General features: G+C 39.1%; 1 protein-coding gene across 4 annotated transcripts in view; it reads left to right on the top strand.

The window, feature by feature from the left end:
* ATRN (attractin) overlaps positions 1-23,854 on the top strand; it is a 157,442-nt gene that overhangs the window by 88,903 nt on the left and 44,685 nt on the right. For 3 of the 4 annotated variants that reach the window (XM_059705660.1, XM_059705659.1, XM_059705662.1), the window contains 6 exons: positions 10,264-10,401; positions 14,781-14,874; positions 16,636-16,688; positions 19,265-19,359; positions 21,623-21,701; positions 23,503-23,660. In XM_059705660.1, the coding sequence (XP_059561643.1) occupies positions 10,264-10,401; positions 14,781-14,874; positions 16,636-16,688; positions 19,265-19,359; positions 21,623-21,701; positions 23,503-23,660 (617 nt within the window). The remainder of the gene's footprint in view (positions 1-10,263; positions 10,402-14,780; positions 14,875-16,635; positions 16,689-19,264; positions 19,360-21,622; positions 21,702-23,502; positions 23,661-23,854) is intronic. The other variant, XM_059705661.1, reaches the window with a different exon arrangement.

Raw genomic sequence — 23,854 nt, 5'->3', positions numbered from 1 at the left:
GTTCATCAGTCTATGTTCTCTATAACCCACAAATGAGTGAGATCATATGGTATTTATCTTTCTCTGACCTGCTTATTTCACTTAGCATAATGCTCTCCAGTTCCATCCATGCTGTTGCAAAAGGCAAGAGTTCCTTCTTTTTTACCGCAGCATAGTATTCCATTGTGTAGATGTACCACAGTTTTCTAATCCACTCATCTGCTGATGGGCACTTAGGCTGTTTCCAAATCTTAGCTATGGTGAATTGTGCTGCTATGAACATAGGGGTGCATATATCTTTTCTGATTGGTGTTTCTGGTTTCTTGGGATATATTCCTAGAAGTGGGATCACTGGGTCAAATGGGAGTTCCATTTTTAGTTTTTTGAGGAAGCTCCATACTGTTCTCCACAGTGGCTGCACTAGTCTGCATTCCCACCAGCAGTGCAGGAGGGTTCCTTTTTCTCCACATCCTCTCCAACACTTGTTTGTTGATTTGTTGATGATAGCCATCTGACAGGTGTGAGATGATACCGCATTGTCGTTTTGATTTGCATCTCCCGTATAATTAGTGACTTTGAGCATGTTTTCATATGTCTTTCGGCCTTCTGTATGTCCTCTTTCAAAAAGTGTCTATCTAGATCCGTTGCCCATTTTTTTTTTATTGGATTGTTTATCTTCCTATTGTTAAGTTTCATGAGTTCCCTGTAAATGTTGGAGATTAAACCCTTATCGGTGATATCATTGGCAAATATGTTCTCCCATGTAGTGGGTCTTCTTGTTGTTTTGTTGATGGTTTCCTTTGCTGTGCAAAAGCTTTTTATTTTGATGTAGTCCCATTTGTTTATTTTCTCTTTAGTTTCCATTGCCCTAGGAGCATTATCAGAGAAGAAATCCCTTTGGCATATGTTTGCGATTTCGCTGCCTGTGGATTCCTCTAGTATTTTTATGATTTCCCATCTTACGTTTAAGTCTTTTATCCATTTTGAGTTTATTTTTGTGTATGGTGTGAGTTGGTGGTCTAGTTTCATCTTTTTGCATGTATCTGTCCAATTTTCCCAACACCATTTATTGAAGAGACTGTCTAGACTCCATTGTATGCTCTTGCCTCCTTTGTCGAATATTAATTGGGCATAGTGGTTTGGGTCGATTTCTGGGGTCTCTATTCTATTCCATTGATCTATATGTCTGTTCTTGTGCCAGTACCAAGCTGTTTTAAGAACAGTGGCTTTGTAATACAGTTTGATATCTGGTATTGAGATCCCACCTACTTTGTTCTTCTTTCTCAGGATTGCTGCAGCTATTCGAGGTCTTTTTTTATTCTAGATGAATTTTTGGAACGTTCGTTCTAGATCTGTAAAATATGCCGTTGGTAATTTAATGGGGATTGCATTGAATCTATAGATTGCTTTGGGTAGTATGGACATTTTGATGATGTTGATTCTACCAATCCATGAACACGGTATGTTCTTCCATCTGTTTATGTCTTCCTCTATCTCTTTTTTCAATGTCCTGTGGTTTTTCGCATATAAGTCTTTTACCTCCTTAGTTAAGCTTATTCCTAGGTATCTTAATTTTTTTGGTGCGATGGTAAATGGGATTGCTTTTTTAGTCTCCCTTTCTGTAAGTTCACTATTGGTGTAAAGAAATGCCATGGATTTCTTGGCATTAATTTTGTATCCTGCTACATTGCTGAATTCATTTACTAAGTCTAATAATTTTTGATGTTGTCTTTAGGGTTCTCTATGTACAGTATCATGTCATCTGCAAATAAGGACAGTTTTACTTCTTCTTTTCCAATATGGATGCCTTTTATTTCTTCTTCTTGTCTGATTGCAACGGCTAGTACTTCCAGTACTATGTTGAACAGGAGTGGTGAGAGGGGGCATCCCTTTCATGTTCCTGTTTTTAGGGGCAATGCTTTTAGTTTTTGCCCATTGATTATGATGTTTGCTGTGGGTTTGTCATATATAGTTTTTATTATGTTGAGGTATGATCCCTCTATTCCTATTTTGCTGAGAGTTTTTATCAAGAAAGGGTGTTGGATTTTGTCAAATGCTTTTTCCGCACCAATTGATATGACTTTGTGGTTTTTTTCTCTCAATTTGTTTATGTGATGTATCACATTTATTGATTTTCGGATATTGTACCATCCTTGCATCCCTGGGATAAATCCACCTTGGTCATGGTGTATGATCTTCCTGATATACTGCTGGATCCGATTTGCTAGGATTTTGTTGAGGATTTTGGCATCCGTGTTCATGAGGGATATTGGCCTGTAATTCTCTTTCATTGTGTTGTCTTTATCTGGTTTTGGTATTAGGGTGATGCTGGCTTCATAGAATGAGCTTGGAAGTGTTCCTTCCTCTTGAATTTTTTGTAGTAGTCTGAGGAGGATAGGTTTTAGGTCTTCCTTGAATGTTTGGTAAAACTCCCCTGTGAAGCCATCTGGCCCTGGGCTTTTATTTGCTGGAAGCTTTTTGATTATTGCTTCAATGTCCTCCATAGTTTTTGGCCTATTGAGATTTTTAGATTCTTCCTGATTAAGTTTTGGAAGGTTGTATTTTTCTAGGAATATGTCCATTTCCTCCAGGTTGTCTAGTGTGTTGGAGTAGAATTGTTCATAGTATTTTCTAACAATCCTTTGTATTTCTGTGGGATCTGTTGTTATTTCTGCTCTTTCATTTCTGATTTTGTTTATTTGGGTCCCCTCTCTTTGTTTCTTAGTGAACCTGGCTAGAGGTTCATCAATCTTGTTTATCCTTTCAAAGAACCGGCTCTTGGTTTTGTTGATCTTTTGTATTGTTTTTTTGGTCTCTGTGTTATTTATCTCCGCTCTGATCTTTGTTATTTCCTTCCTTATGTTTACACTAGGCTATTCTTGTTGCTTTCTTTCTAACTCTTTGAGTTGTAGAGTTAGGTCATTTATTCTCGTTGTTTCTTGTTTCTTGCAGTAGGCTTGTAGAGCTATGAACTTCCCTCTCAAGACTGCTTTCGCTGTGTCCCATAGGTTTTGGATTGTTGTGTTTTCATTGTCGTTTGTTGCCATGATGTTTTTTATTTCTTCTTTGATCTCTCTGGTAACTCAGTCATTGCTTAATAGCATGCTATTTAGTCTCCATGTGTTTGATTTTTTTGATTGTTTTTATTGTAGTTGATTTCCAGTTTTATGCCATTGTGATATGAGAAAATGCTTGATATGATTTCAGTCTTCTTGAATTTGAAGAGACTTTGCCTATGACCCAATATATGGTCTATCTTTGAAGATGACCCATGTGCACTTGAGAAGAATGTATATTCTGTGGCTTTGTGGTGAAATGTTCTGAAGAGGTCAATTAATTCCATCTGATCTAGTGAGTCATTTAGGATTGATGTTTCTTTGCTGATTTTTTGTTTAGAGGATTTGTCCAGTGGTGATAATGGGATGTGATCCCCTCCAGAAGATTTCTTACATATTTGGGTGCTCCTATATTGGGTGCATATATGTTTACCAGAGTTATTTCTTCTTGTTGGATTGCTCCCTTTAGTATTATGAAGTGGCCTTCTTTATCTCTTTTTATGTCCTTCACTTTGAGATCTAATTTGTCAGATACAAGTATTGCTACCCCGGCTTTTTTTCCCCTTCCATTCACCTGAAAAACTTTTTTCCATCCCTTCACCATCAATCTGTGTGCGTCTTTTTTTCTGAGGTGGGTTTCCTGTAGACAGCAGATATATGGGTCATGTTTTCTTATCCACTCAGTTACCCATGTCTTTTGATTGGGGCATTTAATCCATTTACATTTAAAGTTATTATTGATAGATACTTGTTAGTCGCCATTTTTGTTCTTTACTGCTGTGTTCCTTCTTTGTTTCCAATTTTTTCTTTTTACAGCAGACCCTTTAGCATTTTTTGCATTGCTGGTTTGGTGGTAATAAACTCCCGTAGACAGTTTTTGTCTGTGAAGCTCCTGATTTCACCCTCAATTTTGATTAATTGCCTTGCTGGGTACAGAATTCTTGGATTCAGACCCTTCCTTTGCATGACTTTGTATATTTCATTCCATTGCCTTCTTGCCTGATGTGTTTCTGTTGAGAAATCAGTCGCTAGTCTGATGGGGGATCCTTTGTAGGTAACTTTCTGTCTCTCTGTGGCTGCTTTTAAGATTCTTGCTTTGTCGTTGGTGTTTGCCAGTTTAATTATAATGTGCCTTGGCATCGGTCTTTTGGGGTTCATTTTGTTTGGGACTCTGTGAGCTTCTTGGATTTGTATGAGTTTTTTCTTCACTATATCAGGGAAATTTTCTGTCATTATTTTTTCAAACAGGTTTTCTATTCCTTGCTCAGTTTCCTCTCCTTCTGGCACCCCTATTATTTGGATGTTGTTTCGTTTCGTGTTGTCCCAGAGTTCTCTTAGGCTCTCCTCCTGCTTTTTAATTTTTTTTTTCTAGAAGCTGCTCTACTTAGGTATTTTTTCCTACGTTGTCTTCTAGCTCGCTGATGCGGTCCTCTGCTTCTTCTAGTCTACTGTTGATGCTTTCTATTGAGTTCTTTATAGCAGTGATGTCATTTTTCATTTCTTCTTGGTTTTTCTTCATTTCCTCTTGGTTTTGACACATATTGTTGAATTTGTCTTCCATTCTTTTCATCCACCTTATGGCCATTTCTCCGAATTCTTTCTCTGACAGGTTGCTTGCCTCCATTGCCTCCATTTCGTTTACTTCCTTTTCTGATGATGCCTGTTTTTCTTTCATATGCGGGTTGGTTCTTTGTTTCACCATGATCTCTCTTCTCCAGGTGTTTGGTTATGTAGTTCTCTCTCTGCTGCGTTGATTTAAAGGCACAAAATACAACACAACAAGGCACAATGTACAAGGCACTGAACACAAATGTATTCATGATATTAATAACCCCAAATAAAGGTGGCCACCCGAGCAAAGAGAATTAGGGAATAAAGAAGAAAGAAGAGAAAAAGAGAAAAGAGAAAAAGGAAAAAAAAGGAGTGCAAAAGTGAGATTGGGAAAAGGAAGAAAAAAAAGTAAGAGAGAAAAGAGAGAGAATGAAATAGAAGAGGGGAAGAGACTATTTATATGGGGAGAAAACTCTAATAGAACTGCCACTAATCCCAACAAATTCCAGCAACGGATCCCTGGAGATGAATGCAAACTACAAACAACAACTAATATCAAGCGAGGCAAGTGAAAACAGAAGCACAAAAATAACCGGAGAAAGAAAAAACAAACAAACAGAAAAATAAAAATAAAAAACAAAACAATCTCACAAACAAGCATAAAAAAACCCAATATACTCAAAATCAAGCAAACAATAGCAAAGCGACAGAGAGAGAGAGAAAAAATTTTGGATAGTGAAGAAAGATAAGAGAGAGGTGTATATGGATTTAGAGCAGGGGATTGGAAATTAGATAGATAAGTAGGGTGAAATTTAGACAGGGGGTAAAAAGAAGGAATAGGGAAAATCTAAAGCAGGAATAGGGTAAGAGAAACAGGACAACAAAAGGGGAAAAGTGAGGAAGAGAGTTTTGGCTTAAAGGTAAAGTTGAGGTAGAGAAAAATGATGCTAAAGGAACGATGAAAATGGAATTAGAACACTAATCCCAAAATAAAGAAAAAATAAAACGACACTTTAAAAAATGGTAAAATGATAGTAGTAATAATACTTGTTAAAAATAAAAATGTAGTAATTAAAAAGGTAAAATCAGGTGATGAAAAAAATAAAATAAAATAAAATAGATTCTTAATTAAAAGATGAAAAAAGAATTTAAAAAAATGTGCAGTAGTGAAGGTGCTTCAGATCTTCTACTCTTCTTTTTGGCACACCTTAGTCCTGCCACGTATTCAGGAGAGTGTTGAATTTCCCTGCGATACACTGTTCCTCCATGTTGTAAACCGCAGTCCTGATTTTAAGGCAGGCTGTATTTGTTTCCCAGACTGCCTTTATTTGTGTTTACAGAAGAGTCAGTTCGTGGCTCTGCCTCTGGGTGGCAGTGTGTCTGGATTGACCTCCGAGGCTATAAGTCCATTCTATCCAGTAGTTAGGGTTTATTTTCTCTATTGTACTTGAAACTGGTTTGGGAAAGTCCACTGCCCAGAGCTGGTTCTTTAATCGTTACTCCCCGCTCTGTTTCCCAGGTTCCCCAAAAACAACTTTCCCCTATAGTCTCTGCGAGTGACCCCAACTGGGCAATCCCATGCACTGGGTTTAATAATCAAACGCAAAGATTTAAGGTGAAGTGTAAAAACAAGAGCCAGAGAAGTTGCGCGAATTCGCAAGCCTCCACCTTCCATGTCTGTGCACAGTTTCCGCTCTCCCCTGGCACCTCTCTCCAACCTGAATTTCAAACCGCACCTTTAGGGGAAATCTAATCTTTCCGTGAGGAGAAGCAGGGCTCATCTGAGTTCACATAGTCGCGCTGCTTGAGATCCGTTGTTTCCGGGTTAGTAGCCGATCTCTGGTTGCCAGGTCTTTGGGTGTATACGTTTCCAGTAACAGCCACTCAAGATGGCGCGGTTTCCGCGGCTGAGCCGGTGCTCCGGGAGAGATTTCAGCCGCAGTCTCCAACCGTCCCCTTTCTCCGGAGTCCTCTGTCTTTTCCGGCTGCAAACTGTCTCTCAGCTGAATATCCTCTGCTTATTTGGGCTGTATGTTACCCATTTCAGCTGCTCACCCTTATCAGCTCCGGGACAAGGCACAGGATATCCGTCTATACCTTCGCCATTTTCTGCCCCCCCTCTTTATTTTTCTTAAAATGTTCGTTGCTAGTGTGTAGAAATACAGTTGATTTTTGTCTATTGATCTTGTGGCATGCAACTTTGCTGAACTCATTTATTATTTCTATTAGTTTCTTAGTGTATTTCTTAGGGTTTTTACATCAAGGTCATGTCTGTTTAACCAGTGGATGAAAGACACTGGGGGTAGGGGGGAGGGCATATGCTGGGTAGTAGGGGAGGCCGGGGAAAGGTCAATGGGGAAAGAAAGGAGACATATGTACTACTATTTGTAATACTTTAAACAATAAAATTAAATTTAAAAAAATAGAAAGACAGTTTACTTTTTCTTTCCAATCTGGATACCCTTTTATAAATTTATTTTGGGGGGCTTACTGGGCCTGGCTAGAAACTCCAATGTAATGTTGAATAAAAGTGGTAAGAGTGGACTTCTTTGTCTTGTTTCTGATTTTAGGAGGAACGAATTCAGTCTTTCTCCATTAGGTTTGATGTTGGCTTTAAATTTTTCATACATGCCATTTATCAGGTTGAGAAATTTTTCTTCTCTTTCTAGCTTTTTGAAGATTTTTGTCATGAATGGATGCTATATTTTATCAAATGCTTTTTTCTGTATCTATTGCAATGATGATGTGGTTTTTATTCTTTCATGTATTAGTACTATGTATTACATTAATTGACTTAAGAATATTAAACCAGCCTTGCATTTTTGGGATAAAGCCATTTGTTGATGTTGCATAATCCTTTTCAGTGTGTTGCTGGATTCATTTTGCTAGTTGGGGATTTTGTGTCTTTTATTCATGAGGGATATGGGTCTGTTCTATAGCTTGCTTGTGATGACTGGCTTTGGTATCAGGTTAGTATTGGCTTCATAGAGTGAGTCGGGAAATATTCCCCCTTTTCTATTTAATAAGATTGCAAAGGATTGGCATTAATTCTTTAAGTATTGATAGAATTCATCAGTGAAGCTATCTGGCTTGGACTTTTCTTTGTGGGAAGATCTTTGATTATTAATTTAAACTTATCATTTATCACAGGTCTATTCAGATTTCTATTTCTGCTTGAGTCAGTTTTGGTAATCTGTGTTTTTCTAGGAATTTGTCTATTTCATCTAAGTAATCAAATTTGTTGGCATACAGTTGTTCATAATATGTTCTTGAAGATAGCTTCTTTTCTTGAAGATATATGGTCTTTTTAACCTATTGAGGATTTTCTGTTTCGTGTCTAATTTTGTTTTATCCTTTTTCATTTTGCAAATTCTCTAAATATCATGAGGTTTTTTTCAGAGCTTGCTTGCTTATTTTATGAATACAATAATCTCTTGTCTCTTTCAATTACTAAAATTAGTATTGTTCATTCTCTTAAGTTTCTTGCATCAGCCTTTCCTTTAAGGTTAGTTGCTCGTTGTGTTTATCCAGGTAGTGCCTTTACATTGATGATTTTCTTATACTGATTACTGTTTAAGGTTGATTTGTATTTATCTTTAGGATTATCTGAATTTATCACTATTGGGTACACTGAGCTGTTGTGAAGGTGTGGTGTGATATCCTAAGGGAGAAGCAGACTAGCCAGCCACAGGTCTCTCCAGTCTGGTGTGCTCTGATTGTTGTTGAGTGGTCTGCTTTCCTCCTTCAGTGGAAGAAGGAGGGAGTAATAGACCAAGTACCTGGATGCATTTAGCATGGTCATGGTCATGGTTGTGCCAAGTGTCTCTCCACACTAGGATGTTATGGTGACCTGAAGATAGCTGGGGCATTGCCCTGGTTTTTCTTTCTGACCCCCAACTCACTCCACAGAACTGTCCTTTCCTACTGCAGCCTCGGACAGATGCCTCAGCCAGCTGTTGAGCAGGTCGTGAGGTACTTCCTGCTATCCATAACTCTCCCAAGGCCTGTTCTGGCTGCCAGCCTCTGTTGGATTATTTAGGTGTCAAGTGATAAAGTGTATGTGATCACTTTGTCAGTCCCCCCTTCTCCTATATTAGGATTAGGATACAGGTGTCTGAACTCCCGTTGTTTGGTCAGATTGACCATATCTGTTTTACAATTTCTGGAAATTCCTCAATACTTTAGAAGTATCTCCCAGTACTTCTGATAGCATCTTTTCCTCTTATCCCATACTCCTGTAAATTTAATCTTTCAGTGTAGTTTTGAAGGGGAAGAGAGACACATTTGTTCAGTCTTTTTATTTTTTTTTTAGTCTTTTTATATTGAACAGATTGTTTTTTGTAAATGATTTTGGGTATTACATTTTGTGTCTGTTGTGCTTTGCTCTTTTGCTGTATAGTTGGCCCTCCATATCCATGGGTTTTGTATCCATAGAATGTAAGGCCGACTAAAGGACTTGAGCATCAGTAGATACTAAGGGAGGACTACCCATCTTCACAGGAACAACATGTGTATCCCATACATCCAAAGTAATTTTGGTGCAGTCATAACTAATGTAATCATTTTTAAGTTTTTCAGCTGCAGTCTGTATAGAACAACTCAAATACCTACAGCAGTCATTCTCAACCTTCTGGCCCTTTAAATACAGTTTCTCATGTTGTGACCCAACCATAAAATTATTTTCGTTGCTACTTCATAACATGTTGCTGCTGTTATGAATCATAATGTAAATATCTGATATGTAGGATGGTCTTAGGCGACCCCTGTGAAAGGGTCGTTCGACCGCCAAAGGGGTCGCGACCCACAGGTTGAGAACCGCTGACCTACAGGGTTAGGGTAGAGAACAGGTGATAAACAAAACAGGTACCGGCTATGGAAAGTTTCTGAGATAGTAAAAAGCTATATCATGCTGATCAGGCAAGAAAGACCTGCAAAAGTTGCAAAAAAGTAAATATTAAATGTTCTCATACACACACAAAAATGATAATTATGTGATGTGATCCAGGTGTTAGCTAATGCTATGATAGTAATCATTTGGCAATATATAAGTGTATCAGAGCAATATGTTGTATACCTTAAACTTACACAATGTTATATGTCACTTATATCTCAGTAAAACCGATTACACCCTAGCCTGTTTGCTCAGTGCTTAGAGCATCGACCTGTGGACTGAAAGGTCAAGAGCACTTATCTTGGTTGCAGGCTCAGTCCTCGGCCCTGGTTGATCAGGGCATGTGTGGGAGGCAACCAATTGATGTGTCTCTCTCACATCTATGTTTCTATCCCTCTCCCTTCCTCTCTTTCAAATCAATAAAAATATATTTTAAAAAATACTGGAAGGAAAAATTCCAGATGTGAACAGTGATCTCTGGATTGTGGAAGTGTATGTAATTTTCCTGCCTTCCTTACAGCTTTCAAATTTAAGTACCATAAGCATATATTGTTTTTACAGTGAATAGCTACAAAAATTATTGTTTTTACTGGCTATGGACTTTCTTCTTGCTGTGGTATATTTCTGAATTTCACACACTAGCTCTTTTTCAAACTAGTTTTTAGTGAGCCCGTTTCAGTGATTTTGTATTTAGAGGCAATAAGGAACTTAGATAGTTGCAAATAATCTTGTGGAACTTACTCCATCAATTGTACAATGGGACCAAAAAAATTATTTTTCTTTCAGCTTGCCAGTGCAATGGCCACAGCAAATGCATTAATCAGAGTATCTGTGAGAAGTGTGAGAACCTGACCACGGGCAAGCACTGCGAGACCTGCATATCTGGCTTCTATGGTGATCCCACCAATGGGGGGAAATGTCAGTGTAAGTCAAATCCACCCATCAGGATTACTGACTGCAACCCAGATGTAACACAGTGCTTCCCTTTGACTTGAATATCTAAAAGGAGAAAGAAGCCAATTGGTTTTGGATACTGTATTTCTTAAGTCATACAAGAAAGAGGCTTAAAGTGGAGAATGCATTAACTCCACCTGTTCTATGTTGCCTCCTGGAATGGCGCACTGGTTGAGTGTCAGGTTAGATGAGCATAGGTGGGGGGTGGAGGTGGGGGTGGTCTTTGGACTATTGAGGGAGCCCAGACAAAAGGCTCAGCAAAAGCCTCTTATGGACCCTGGTTGGGGAGGGAGGGTGAAGAGGAAGGGCTGGGAGTGGGAAAGCCCTGGGGATGGAGAGTGGAGAAAGTGTCTTCAAGGCTTTCCTCTCCTCCCCCATGAGGAAGCTCAGCAGAGGCCTGAAGATGACCTCTGCCCAAGGCCTCAGATAAGGAGACCGAGGAATGAGGCATCTGAATTTGGAATGCAAATATGTGAAAGAGGGGGCCAACCAGGGGTTCCTGAGACTTTGGCTATAACTCCCCTCAGAGACTTCCATCCAGGCTGGTGTGGGAGGGCAGCTTTCCCTCTAAGGCCTGCAGGGAAAGGCTATGGTTGGAAAAAAATGCATGTAGGTTTTTAACCAGAAGCCGGACTCCTCAGTCAGTACTTCTAGTGTGTTTTAAATATTTAAATAGTCCCACATTTCCCCATGCATGTCAAATAGATTTCTGTAAGCAACAGGACATTTTATTGTTAGAATGTAAGTTATGTTTTTTATAAGTGACCAGTGATACCAATGAACTTATTTTTGGTTTGTTCTAGTTTCCATGAAAAGACCCTTCAGGTTCTGAGCAGGAAAATAATAAGAAAAGAAAATCTCCGCTCATTTGGTTGTTAAAATTAGTAGTGCACATCAAGAAGACACCCCCTCCCCACGGCCTGGGCGGGATGCTCCCAAGCTCTTGTTTCCCGGACATCTGGACAGGGGCACATGAAAGTGTGTGAATATTTTTTAAAAAGGTTTCATAGTAAATTAGTCTTCCCCTCTGCTTTCTCAAAAGCTTACAGAGCTAGTGGCTGGTGGGTAGAGGCCGAACCTAACTCTGCCTCCAAGATCCTTCACATGGCTCTTGAGAAAGGTCTGATCCCAGAGCAGCCAGGAGAAAGCTGTGTCCTAGCGGTATATCCCTTAACCTTGCTGGGTTTCAGTTTCCTCATCTGCAAATATGGGGATGTTGGAATGAAAGCAGTCAGAGAATGCATGACACATAGTCATCACTCAGTAGATGTGAATAATTATTATTACTTTTCTAATGTCATTTTCTACCACTCTTAAATAAAATTTCTTGCTCAGATTAAAAAATCTTCAGTAAAAGTATTTTTCTACTCCTATGAATAGACTTCATCCATTAGACAGTAATCAGTACCTAAACCTATTGATAATTGTGTACAAGGCATTGTGCTGGCAGCCACCCGAGACATAGGGGCTTTTATTATCCCTGTGATCAAGGAACCTATCTGCCCAACTTCTTACTGCAAGATGGGAACCACATCCAGGATGTGTAACTTTAACTACTGGGTCTGGTTGTGCCTCCAAGCGCCTGTACCAATAGCCAGGTCTGCTGGATCTATGCCTTGTCTTCATCCCCAGATCTTCATCAGCCATCTAGGAAAATTACATTCTGCTCTGTAGCAGTTGTGGGGCCTGAGTACTATTGTCCATAACTTAGAGCTAATTTTATTTTTTAGGGTCTCAATCCACAATAGAAAGCATGATTTTAAAATACTGTGAGTGGCACTAAGTCTTTTAAGTTTTCCTCTTATAATTATAAAATCCTTACGCTAAGGATAATAACCATGATTTGTTGAATGCTTACTATGTTTCATTCATGTATTATCTCATTTAATTTTCACAACAGTCCAAGAGACAGGTACTATTATCATACCCATCATATAGATGCGAAAACAGAGACTTAAAGGAGCTAAATATTGTGCCCGAAGTTACAAAGGAGCTAAGTGGAGTGGACTGTATTCAAACCCAGGCAAACTGACTTCAGGCCTTTGCTTTTTTGTTAATATACTGTACTCCCCTCTCCATACTCAACTGAGCCAGCAGTTGAACACTCATGTTTCTGAATGTGCATCCATTCTCTTAACAGCTTTACTATTCTGTTTCACAGGTTTCTTTGGGTGATTTTTTTCTCTGCAAAATTTATTTTAAAAGTGCACCTGTCTCCAGCCTAATGCCTTTAATTTTATTCACAGAAAAACAGGGTGTAAAATGAAAAGGAATTGAGCAAAAAAACTCACTTATTTCAACTAACACATAAAATTTATCATGTCTCATACTTATCCTATACTAGAGGCCTTGCTCCTTACCGCCCACATGCTCGCTGCTCCTTACTGCTGGGCTCACTGCTCCTTAGTGCTGCCGCTGAGGCAGGAGAGGCTCCCACCACCGTTGCTATGCTCACCAGCTATGAGCCCGGCTTCTGGCTGAGCAGTGCTCCCTTTGTGGGAGCACACTGACCACCAGGGGGGAGCTCCTGTGTTGATGTCTGCCCCTTGATGGTCAGTGCGCGTCAAGTGACCGGTCATTCTAGTTGTCCCTCCATAATGGCCACTTAGGCTTTTATTATATAGACTAGAGTCCTGTTGCACACAGATTCGTGCAATAGGCCTTCTTTCCCCTGGCTGCCAGCACCAGTTTTCCTCTGGCACCCAGGACCCAGATCTTCACTCTGGCCACCGCCTTCCATCTTCGCTCTGGACACAGTCTTCGCTGCGGCTGGAGCCTTCAGTCTTTGCTCCTCGCTCCGGCCAGAGTCTTCAGTCTCTGGCCAGAGCTGCTCCTGTAGCTCCTTCCGCCCCCCACCCTCTCCCTCATAGCTTGATCGCTGCTTCGCCTGCAGACCTCGCCGACGGGCTCCTGGGTCCCAGGGGGCCACCTTGCCTGCAGCCTGGCTTTCCAGTGGCTCCTGGGGTCGCACACGTGGGCTTGGATGGCGGCTCCCGGTGTCCCGCCCTGCCTGCAGTATGCAAATTAGCCACCATCTTTGTTGGCGGTTAATTTGCATATTGTGCTGATCCGGCAATGGCGATGGTAGCGAAGGTATGGTTAATTACCATGTTTGTTTATTATTAGATAGGACTAGAGACCCAGTGCACGAAATTCATGCACTTGGGGGGGGGGCGGTGTCCCTCAGCCTGGCCTGTGCCCTCTCATAGTCCAGGAGCCCTTGGGGATGTCCCACTGACAGCTTGGTGTGGGAAGCAGGCCTAAGCCATCAGTCGGACATCCTTAGCGCTGCCAGGGAGGCAAGAGAGGCTCCCACCACCACCACTGTGCTCACCAGCCAGCCCCCTGTGAGAGTACACTGACCACCAGGGGGCAACTCCTGTGTTGAGCATCTGCCCCCTGGTGGTCAGTGTGCATCATAGTGACCGGTCGTTCTGCCGTTTGGTCAATTTGCATATTAGCCTTTTATTATGTAGGATAATAAAAGGCTAATATGCAAATTGTCCCCTCAGGAGTTTGACTGCTCGCTATGATGTACACTGACCACCAGGGGGTAGCGCAGAATAAAGGAAGGCCCTGGCCAGCAACCAGCAGCTAGGGGAAGGAAGGCCCCGGCCAGCAGTCGGAAGACCCCGATCAACCCTGATCACTGGCCAGGCCTAGGGACCCTACTTGTGTGTGAATTTCGTACACCAGGCCTCTAGTGTGCTAGATTAAAAAACGGTATAGAGATGTTGATGGCTAGAGGAGAGAAGTAACAGGAGTAGGTTTTTATGGAGGCCAAGAAGAAGGCAAGGAAGGCTGGTGAGTCCTGAATAGCCTCTGAAACACCAACCTGCCATTGGAATCCCACCCTACTTCTGAGCCCTAGTGGGGTTTGAAATGTGACCATTGTGGAGAAGGCACCTCAGCTGAGGCTGAGTGCAGCCTGACCAACCCTCCCCTCAGACTGTCAGCACTCAGAACATCTCCATGGGGGCAGGGACTGTGTCTCTGTCCTCACACCCAGCGACTGGCACACTAGAGACACTCCATTAAATGTTTATTGAATGAATAGAAGAATTGTAATAGTGAAAACCACAGTCTATTAAAAAGATAAAAATTGGGATTGCTTCAGATGATGGTGGAAATGACTTTCCTCCTGTCCTTTGACTTTGGTTCCTTTAATGTTGCCTTTACATTATTTGAGATAAATCATTAGCTGAAAAAAAAGAATCTTACTTATTAAATGCTTTAATTTTAATCTTTCATGTCAAATCCAATTGATATTAATTTAGTTGTTTTAGAAAAAGTGTCTGATAGTAATCTTTTAAGCCAGTTGTGACCAACATTCCTTTTCCTCCTTCCAGTATGTAAGTGCAATGGTCACGCATCACTGTGCAATACCAACTCGGGCAAGTGCTTCTGCACCACCAAGGGTGTCAAGGGGGACGAGTGCCAGCTGTGAGTACCACCCTCCCAGGACCCCTGCCACAGGCCATGCCTGGGTTTAGTGATTGACCCAGGTCATCTGGGTCGATGCCTTGTTGCCATGGGCTCTAAGGGATCCCAAGTTTGATTGATTTGGAATTTTGCCCTTTCTACTTCAGACAGGTCTAACTTGGACAACCTCCATAGTGAGTAGGTCGTCAGTTTAGCAGCAGTTCCTTAATAACTCTGACATTCCCTGGGTTGCTGACTTGGATTAGTTATCTAACTTCAGCCAGTACTCAGTTTTTGTCATGTCAGGAGATTGAACCCTTTTTCGAAAGAGAGTTGGAAGAGCTGGTATTCCCAGACAGTATTTTATTTGGCATTTTGGTTGTCTGATAGTGGAGGTCATCCTCTCTGGCCTTTAACACATCCCACTCTGTTCTAGCATTTTCCTTGATGAAGTAGATGAGACATCTTCCAAGGGAGAGTCTGGGGTCCCCACCTATGAGGATGCAAGCAGATGTGGGGTTTCAGCCTTGGCTGTGCCTCCCCTGAGCGGGGTCCTCTTGAGGTGAATCACTTAACTGCTGAATCTGTTTCCACCTCTTTCAATAGTGGGACTAACAGTAATTGTTTTTAATGTCCTGGGATGTTGAAAGAAGAGAGATTGTTCTCGAATTCATATATTCCTGTCTGCCTCACCAGAAAACCTCATAAAACACATGCTCCAGGTTTAGTCATTCTCTCAAGAAGAGACTTAGAAATGTTTAGTAGTATCAAAATATTGAGCTGATGCAAGCAGATGTGTCATTGGTAAGCAAAGTTATGTAACCAGTGATTGAGGCTTGATAGTGGTGTTCAGGAGGGAAATGCTCTGTCTACATTTTCTAGTTTACATTAGTGCATATATGTTTATTGGTTTTTATGCTGCCCTGAAACCAGTACGTGAAGAAAAGTATAATCAAAGGTCAAATTTAATTTTTGAGTCCAGGTTTCTTTAAACAGAAAAATGTTATAGAGAAAAATTAATCACTCCTATCCTCAGTTTTGATACACAGCAAAGAATTGGGGAATAGGCCCAGTGAAAGACTTTCTTTTTAAGAGATTTAGGTATAAACAAGTGCTGTTAATCACCCTTTATAAAAGGACACATATCCCTGTATTATTTATCTGGGCAAAGTGCTTGACCCAAGCTTTCCCCTTCTTTTTCCATAGTTCATAGCTATTGTGCTTGCCTCAATGGTTTTGCTGATGTTCATAGATAATACCTATGAGGAAATTAATAATTTTTTTTTAACTAGAACTTATTTTTTCTCTAGACTGGTAAACTATGTCCCAGGTTTGTATTTTTTTTTTAAAAAAAAGGTTCTTTGTGTTTAGCCTTCTTTTACTTGTATTTAAAGAACAGGATCAGTTTATCCAGGGAGAATAGGAAAGAGGTGAAAAATGAATATATGAAAAATGTTTTAACTGCACTTTTAAAAGAATAGTTCATATAAAAGTAAAAATGTGTTTTTCATGATTATAAGTAGGATCTAGATATATTTGGGTTTCTCTCATTTGTTTGGCAAATGTTTCTCAGTTGGTGGTTGTATGAACTCATGGGCAGTCGGCATTAAATATAAACGCAAATTCTTGTTAGTTCACTTGATTTGAATAACAGTGAAGAATGTAATTATATGTACTGACTCAAAAATGGTAGTTTATATTAAAGGGTCTACTTGATTTTAAAATGAATGTAGATTCTCTTTTAAATAGCAATAGAAAATAATCTTCATTTTCCCCCCCTAGTTGTGAAGTAGAAAATCGATACCAGGGAAACCCTCTCAAAGGAACATGTTATTGTAAGTGTTTTTGTAATTCTTGTCTGTCTAGAAGCAAAGTAGTTCAGTAAAACTTCATTATTGTCTTTAACATTGTTTGGGAATGGTAAGTGCTGTAGGAATATAGCAATGATCCATGGAAGTGTCCTCTTTTTTGATGTGCTTACATTCTATTAAGTTTAATACATATATGAGCACAATTTTAAACTACTTTAATTGTGATTATAGTTTATGTTAGTTTGTCCATAGCAGATATCAGGGAAGAGTACAGAGATATATATCTCTGGGGTTTTTTGCTTATGTTCCCTGGAAACCTTGTTTCATTTGCCATTACCTGGTTGGGGTCACCATATTTCTTATTTTAGGACATAGGTGGAAAAAAAAATATATTATCTCGGCTGTCATGGCTCAGTGGTTGAACGTTGACCTATGAACCAGAAGGTCATAGTTTGATTCCCGGTCAGGGCACATGCCTGGGTTGCAGGCTCGATCCCCAGTGTGGGGTGTGCAGGAGGCAGCTGATCAATGATTCTCTCATAATTGATGTTTCTGTCTCTTTCTCCCTCTCCCCTCTGAAATCAATAAAAGTATTTCTTTTTATCTTAAAATATAGTTGAAGTTATCATTCTCTCTGAAACTGGTTTGGCTTACCCACCTCTTTAGGAACTAATATATAAAATGAAATCTCTAATGATTAACTTACACTGAAAGGTAAATCTGGCAAAGTGACCAGGTCATTATGGGTAAATACATTGTCTTCCAGAACCCACATAGCAGGCCAGATTATGGAACCAGAGAAAAATGAGTTAATGTTTAGCATATACACTCTAATTACATACTTGCTTTCCTGGGTTGAATAGTGTCCCCTCAAAATTCGTGTCCAACTGGAACCTATAAATGTAATATAGTAGTATATAGATACTTTATAGGGTAAAAAAAATTTTCCCCTAGGAGAAAAGAGAAAAACTTTATGATCTTGGGAAAAGAGTTCTTAGATATGATTCTAAACGCACAATTTATAAAAGAAAAAGTTGTTTATTAGGACTTATCAAAATTTAAAACTTGTATTTTAAAAACACCATTAAAAAATAAGCCCTGGCTCGTGTGGCTCAGTAGGTTGGAGCATTGTCCCATACACCAAAAGGTGGCAGGTTCACTTCCCAGTCAGGGCACAAACCTGGATTGCATCTGGTAGGGGCACATATCAGAGACAGACGATTGATGTTTTTCTCTCTCACGTAGACATTTCTTTTTTTTTTTTTAATATATTTTAATTGATTTTTTACAGAGAGGAAGGGAGAGGGATAGAGAGTTAGAAACATCGATCAGCTGCCTCCTGCACACCCCTCACTGGGGATGTACCCACAACCAAGGTACATGCCCTTTACCGGAATCGAACCCGGGACCCTTGAGTCCGCAGGTCAACGCTCTATCCACTGAGCCAAACCAGTTAGGGCTAGATGTTTCTTTAAAAAAAATTTTTTTATGAGTGGGGAGGGGGAGGATGGGGGTTAATGGGGGGGAAATGAGGACACATTTGTAATTCCTTAACTAATAAAGAATTTAAAGATAAAAAAATTTTTTTTTTAAATAAAAAAAGCCACAGGCTAGAAAATATTGCAAAGTATATATAGTTTTAAAACTTTTTTCTAGAATATATTTTTATTGACTTTAAAGAGGAAGGGAGAGGGAGAGAGAGATAGAAACATCAATTATGAGAGAGGATCATTGCTTGGCTGCCTCCTGCATGCTCCCCACTGGGGATCTAGCCTGCAACCCAGGCATGTGCCCTGACCGGGAATCAAACCATGACCTCATGGTTCATAGGTCGACACTCAACCATTGAGCCACTGCAGCTGGGTGCAAAGGTTGTTTGGCTATCCAGTATAATTAGCGTATTATGCTTTTATTATTATAGATGGCCAATAAGCACATGAATAAATGGGTAACATTAGACATTTGGAATATATGTATTAAAACCACAGTGAGATACACTCCTAGAATGACTAGACTCAAAAGCCAATTCTGTGGATTTAGAGAAGACAACTGGAGTCTCACATCTGCCCCTACATTCATGAGAAAAGCCTGACCTCACCAGACATATAGTTGGAAAATGGAGTATTTTAATTACCTTTTCACATAATTATGGATATTATGTTTTGATACTGTACCAAAACCAGACAACTGGCTATTCTTTGTGGGACTGTGAAATAGTATAGCCACTTTGGAAAACCATATGGCAGTTTATTAAACAGTTAAAAATAAAATTGCCAACAACTCCCCATTTATAATATTACTAGTATATGCTTAAGTACAGCCTAGCTTGTAATAAATAGATGTTCAATTAATATTTGTAGGTAGGTTAGGTTGGAGCTTACAATCTCAACCAGGAAAATGGTATAAGGAGGGTTTGGTGGGTATATCCAAACAAAATGATACTGCCCTTGATTTCCTTTGAAAAACCCTCAGTCCCCGGGTATAAGTGAGCCAAAAGTGCTTTCCTGGTATTGAATATTTATGAGATAATCAAGGTGTGTTTCTAGAGACCTGTTTTGTTTTACTTCAACTTTTAAATACACATGTCTTTCTTATCATAGATACCCTTCTTATTGACTATCAGTTCACCTTTAGCCTGTCCCAGGAGGATGACCGCTATTACACAGCCATCAATTTTGTGGCTACACCTGATGAAGTAAGATTTAAAAGTCTTTTTTTTTTTTGTCATATGGATAAAAGCACTGCCTTAACAGTGGTCTCCAGAGTGGAGCACACAGGATGATGTTCAGAGGTACAGGGAAGAAATGTTAGATCTACATTTTATCGCCTTTCCACCTAAAAGGCAGGAACGGTTTTAAGATTTACCAGTATCAGATACACAGACTGACACTGACTCCACACATACTTGATTTGCCCATCAGCCCATTGCATCCCTGTACAGAAAAGGAGAAGAGACTGCAAGGGAAACTCCCCCATCAGAGGGGCAGATCGCAAAGCCTAGATTTACTCTCTCAAAGTAGATCAGAGGCTTAAAAAGTACTCACCAAGAAACTGCAGATTGAAATCAATACCAGTGGTCAAGGGAGGTGGCAGAGGTGACACTTCTCATAGAATAAGTTGTTAGCCTCATTCGAGTGGAGGTAAAAACAGCGAAGGTTTAGTTATTCCCAACAAGAAGTTAGCCAGAAATAATTGAAATTATTAAGATGACTATTTGAAACATGGATTTATATCTACTGACGTTAATAATGAACCCCATCTTGCCATAAGGTATTTCCTAGTGGTAGAAGGGTGCCAACACAGCATGACATTTAAAAGTGAAGCATCTAGAACATAAAGACACATCTACACAATTTCTTCAATGAAATATAAAGTTATTCATTACCCACTCCAATACATAATGCAATTTTTCTAAACTTGATGATAAATTACTTAGGAGCTTCCTTAGAAGTTTCTTATTTCTCATCAATGTACTTTAAATGAAAATAGTTCGTGGGAAAACTGCGTAGGCATATCATTTCAGGGGCTATGTTATATGGAATTTTGAAAAAAGATTTTAGGATAAGGTTATAGCAAAAGGACCAAATATGAAATTTATTTACTAAACTTACTCATAAACAAGTGGTTGAAGCGCTCAGTCTTTCAGGATGTAATTGATGTTGTTAATTTTATTTTAAATAAGCAAGTAGGCTCTTGGTAATACTTCTTAGCAATGTGGGCAGTGACTATGAAAACCTTTGGACCTGCCTGTTTACCTTATGAATATTTAATAGAGGTATCCAGTGTGTATCTTCTATCTTTTAAAAAAGCACTAGGTTCCAAATTTATTGACCTTTCTGTGGAATAAGTACTTGTTAGTAGTGTTCTGCCAACAAATACTAAAATTAAGCATTTGAGCTTCCCCTTCAAGGGGACGGTGAGGTTTTATTAATAAATGAGAAGATAACTGCTTTGTGAGAGAAACTTCTGTTTGGAGATTCCATTTTGAAAACATTTCCATTGAAGTTTTGTCCTGTAGAAACTATTAAAACAACACCCTTAAAAATCTTAATTTTCTAATGTTTTGTGGTATTACAAAATGAAGAATTTCAGCAAGATTGGATCCATTTGTACAATGTAAAAATACAACATCTGATTTATTTGCAAAAAATAATTCTTCGACAAATGTCAGTAAAAAGTAAAAATTAGTATTAAAATTTACCCAGCATGGCTAACAGTATACTTCTCCCAGTTGCCACAACACCATTCTCACAGATATTTTTTCAGTCACTAAAACCAAAATGTCAAAATAAGTTAAACTAGCTCTTCAACTTGCTATATCTGGAAGTGGTAAACAAGATTTTCAAAGTTAATAAAATACATTTAGTCATCTTTCTCTATTTGAAATAATATTTTTAGTTAGAGAAAAATGTTCAAATCATGAATGAATACCATCAAATTATGTTTTCATTTAGTTTATTTCAGCTTTGTTTACTTTTTTAAAAACCATTTCCATTTTGGAGAACTTGACACTGTATATAATCTATTAGTTCAGAAGTACATAGACTGAATTTATAAATACATTTAAAGTGGGACCCTTGATCAAGTATTTTATATCCAGACGTTTGAAACGGCTGCCCAGAGGTTTCTTAGGAGGCTGATTTCCCTAACATAGGTCACAGGATGTAAGTCATTGTTGTCTGGCGAGGCTGTTTTTTTAAAGATATATTTTTCATGGAGTTAGGCATTTGATAAATCATTCAATTCCATGTATTTTTATGGGAGAGAAATCAAATGTTTTGGGAGTATATTATATTGGTTAGAAATTTTACTAATCTATAAATGTCAGTTTCTGTTAAGACGTAAAATATCTGCTTTGTAATTAAGAAGGGTAAAAGTAATAAAATTTAATTATTGCATTATTTTAAAATCTGGAAACTGTTCTAATTACTTTCCTAATTATCTGTACCTCTCATCAGCAAAACAGGGATTTGGACATGTTCATCAATGCCTCCAAAAACTTCAATCTCAACATCACCTGGGCCGCCAGTTTCACAGGTAAAAAACTTACCTAGTGAAGACCTTCTGTGTGAAGATAATAGATTAAGAATCGTGATGTAGGAGTTGAGAAAAGGGGTTCTGGAGAGAGACAGATGGGTTTGAAACCCTGCTTTGCCGCTTACTAGCTGGGAGCCTTGAGCAAATGTCTAAATCCTTCTCTAGATTTTAGGGTTATTCGTTGTAAAGAGAAGTGTTGTATAGATTAAATTAGGTTCTACATGCCAGTGCCTACCATATGTCAGGCTCAGTACATGCTCACTACCCTGCCCCACTACCACCACCAATAGCATTGCTGCAGCTGCTGTTTTGGCACTGCCATCATCATCCTCCTCAGTGCTTCAGAAGTGAAAAAGGCAAATAAAAGTTTCAAGAAATGGAAACATTTAAAATAAAATGAGATTTTAGTAGGTACAGGGAAATGTACTTTGGAGATTAAAACTATCTTGTTTATCTTACTATGAGTCACTAAAGAAGATGTGCTGGGGCAGAAAATCTGCTAAAACAGTAAAGGGTGGACCTTATGTAGTGGTTAAGAGCATAGCTTGACAGACCTGGGTTTGAATTCTACCTGTTACTGTACTGTTGGGCAAATTACTTAAGCTTTCAGACCCAATTTCCTCATAAAAAACACCTGGCCATGCAGCGTGTTGTGAGAATTAAACAAATGAGATCATAAACAAACTACTCAAAGTAGTACTTGAAACACGGTAAAGTCTCACTAAATGTTTCATCATTATTATTACTATACAATACTGGTTTTTTGTTTTGGGTTTTTTTGTTGTTGTTATTGTTGTTATTGTTTGGTCTTTGATTTTTTGTTAAAACACAACCAATTAGACTGAAGCAAGATAAAATCATTATCTTTGCACGTCACTTTATGTTTATCATGTCTTAAAAGACTGTCTAGAATTCAGAAAAGATTCAGAAACTTGCAGGGATGAGAGACTTTTAAGAAAAGGTCTTAATTATTGGAGCATTTATCTTGAGAAAGGCAGCATCTCTGAGCATACGATGATTTACAATGACTGTCTCAATGAGAACCTGACAGTCTGGGCTCCAGTCACAGGATTTGATTCAGACATGGGGAAAATCTATTTAATGAATCTTTATAGACACTAGATTTCCTGGCAGAGGGGGAATATGGAATGTTGAAGGACTTTTGGGAATAGGATGCATTTATACCACATTGGGGGGACTTAAATACAGTTGTAGCTGGTGGCAGAAGGGACTGAGTGATGTTTAGAGCTCTGTCCTCCCTGCCACTGTTGAGACTTGAGGATACTGTTAGTTAGGAAGTGAGTGGTGAATCAGTGTCCCTGGGAGGGGCGATATGGAGCACTGACAAATAGGTATAAAGGGAAAATGCAGAGCAATTGAAGTGTTATGGGCAGAGTGGATGTCATTGTTGTTAATAGGACTCTAGTGCTATCTGTATTTTCATGGCCATGTGCAGCGTGGAAGGGAATTGCAGGGATTCTTAGTAAAACCATTCTAATTAAGGGCACAGGCTTGTATATCAGCCTTCCCAGCTTCAAATCCCAGCTCCACTTCTTACTGGCTGTGTGACCTGAACCAAGTTAGTTACTTAGTTTCTCTGAACCTTAGCTTCCTGATCTGTAAATGAGGATAATAGAGTTATTGTTAAGATTAAATGAGATTGAGCTCTTAAAGGCTGTTCCTGGGACATAGTAAGTGTTTAGTAAATGCTAACTATTATCCTTATTATTAGTGAAGGTAGATTCTGCCCCCCCATACCCTCTGAAAAGTCTCTTCTGTTTTATTCTTTTCTTCCTAATAGCTGGAACCCAGGCTGGAGAAGAGATGCCTGTTGTTTCGAAAACCAACATTAAGGAGTACAAAGATAGCTTCTCTAATGAGAAGTTTGATTTTCGCAACCACCAGAATATCACTTTCTTTGTTTATGTCAGTAATTTCACCTGGCCCATCAAAATTCAGGTAACAATGGAGGGGAAGGAGGACACATTTGTAATTCCTTAACTAATAAAGAATTCAAAGATTTTTAAAAAAAATTCAGGTAAGATGTGCTTTTTGGTCTCATCGGCAGACATGGTGAACTCTCTTTAGTAGAGACTAAATTAATTTGGAACCTGCAGTAAACAAGGTATACAGTATTGCTTTGCCTCTGTAAA

This window comes from Myotis daubentonii, chromosome 8 (genome assembly GCF_963259705.1).
Source record: "Myotis daubentonii chromosome 8, mMyoDau2.1, whole genome shotgun sequence".
Lineage (NCBI taxonomy): Eukaryota > Metazoa > Chordata > Mammalia > Chiroptera > Vespertilionidae > Myotis > Myotis daubentonii.
Note: the sequence above shows the minus strand (reverse complement) of the source record. Positions and strands in the feature narration are given on the sequence as shown.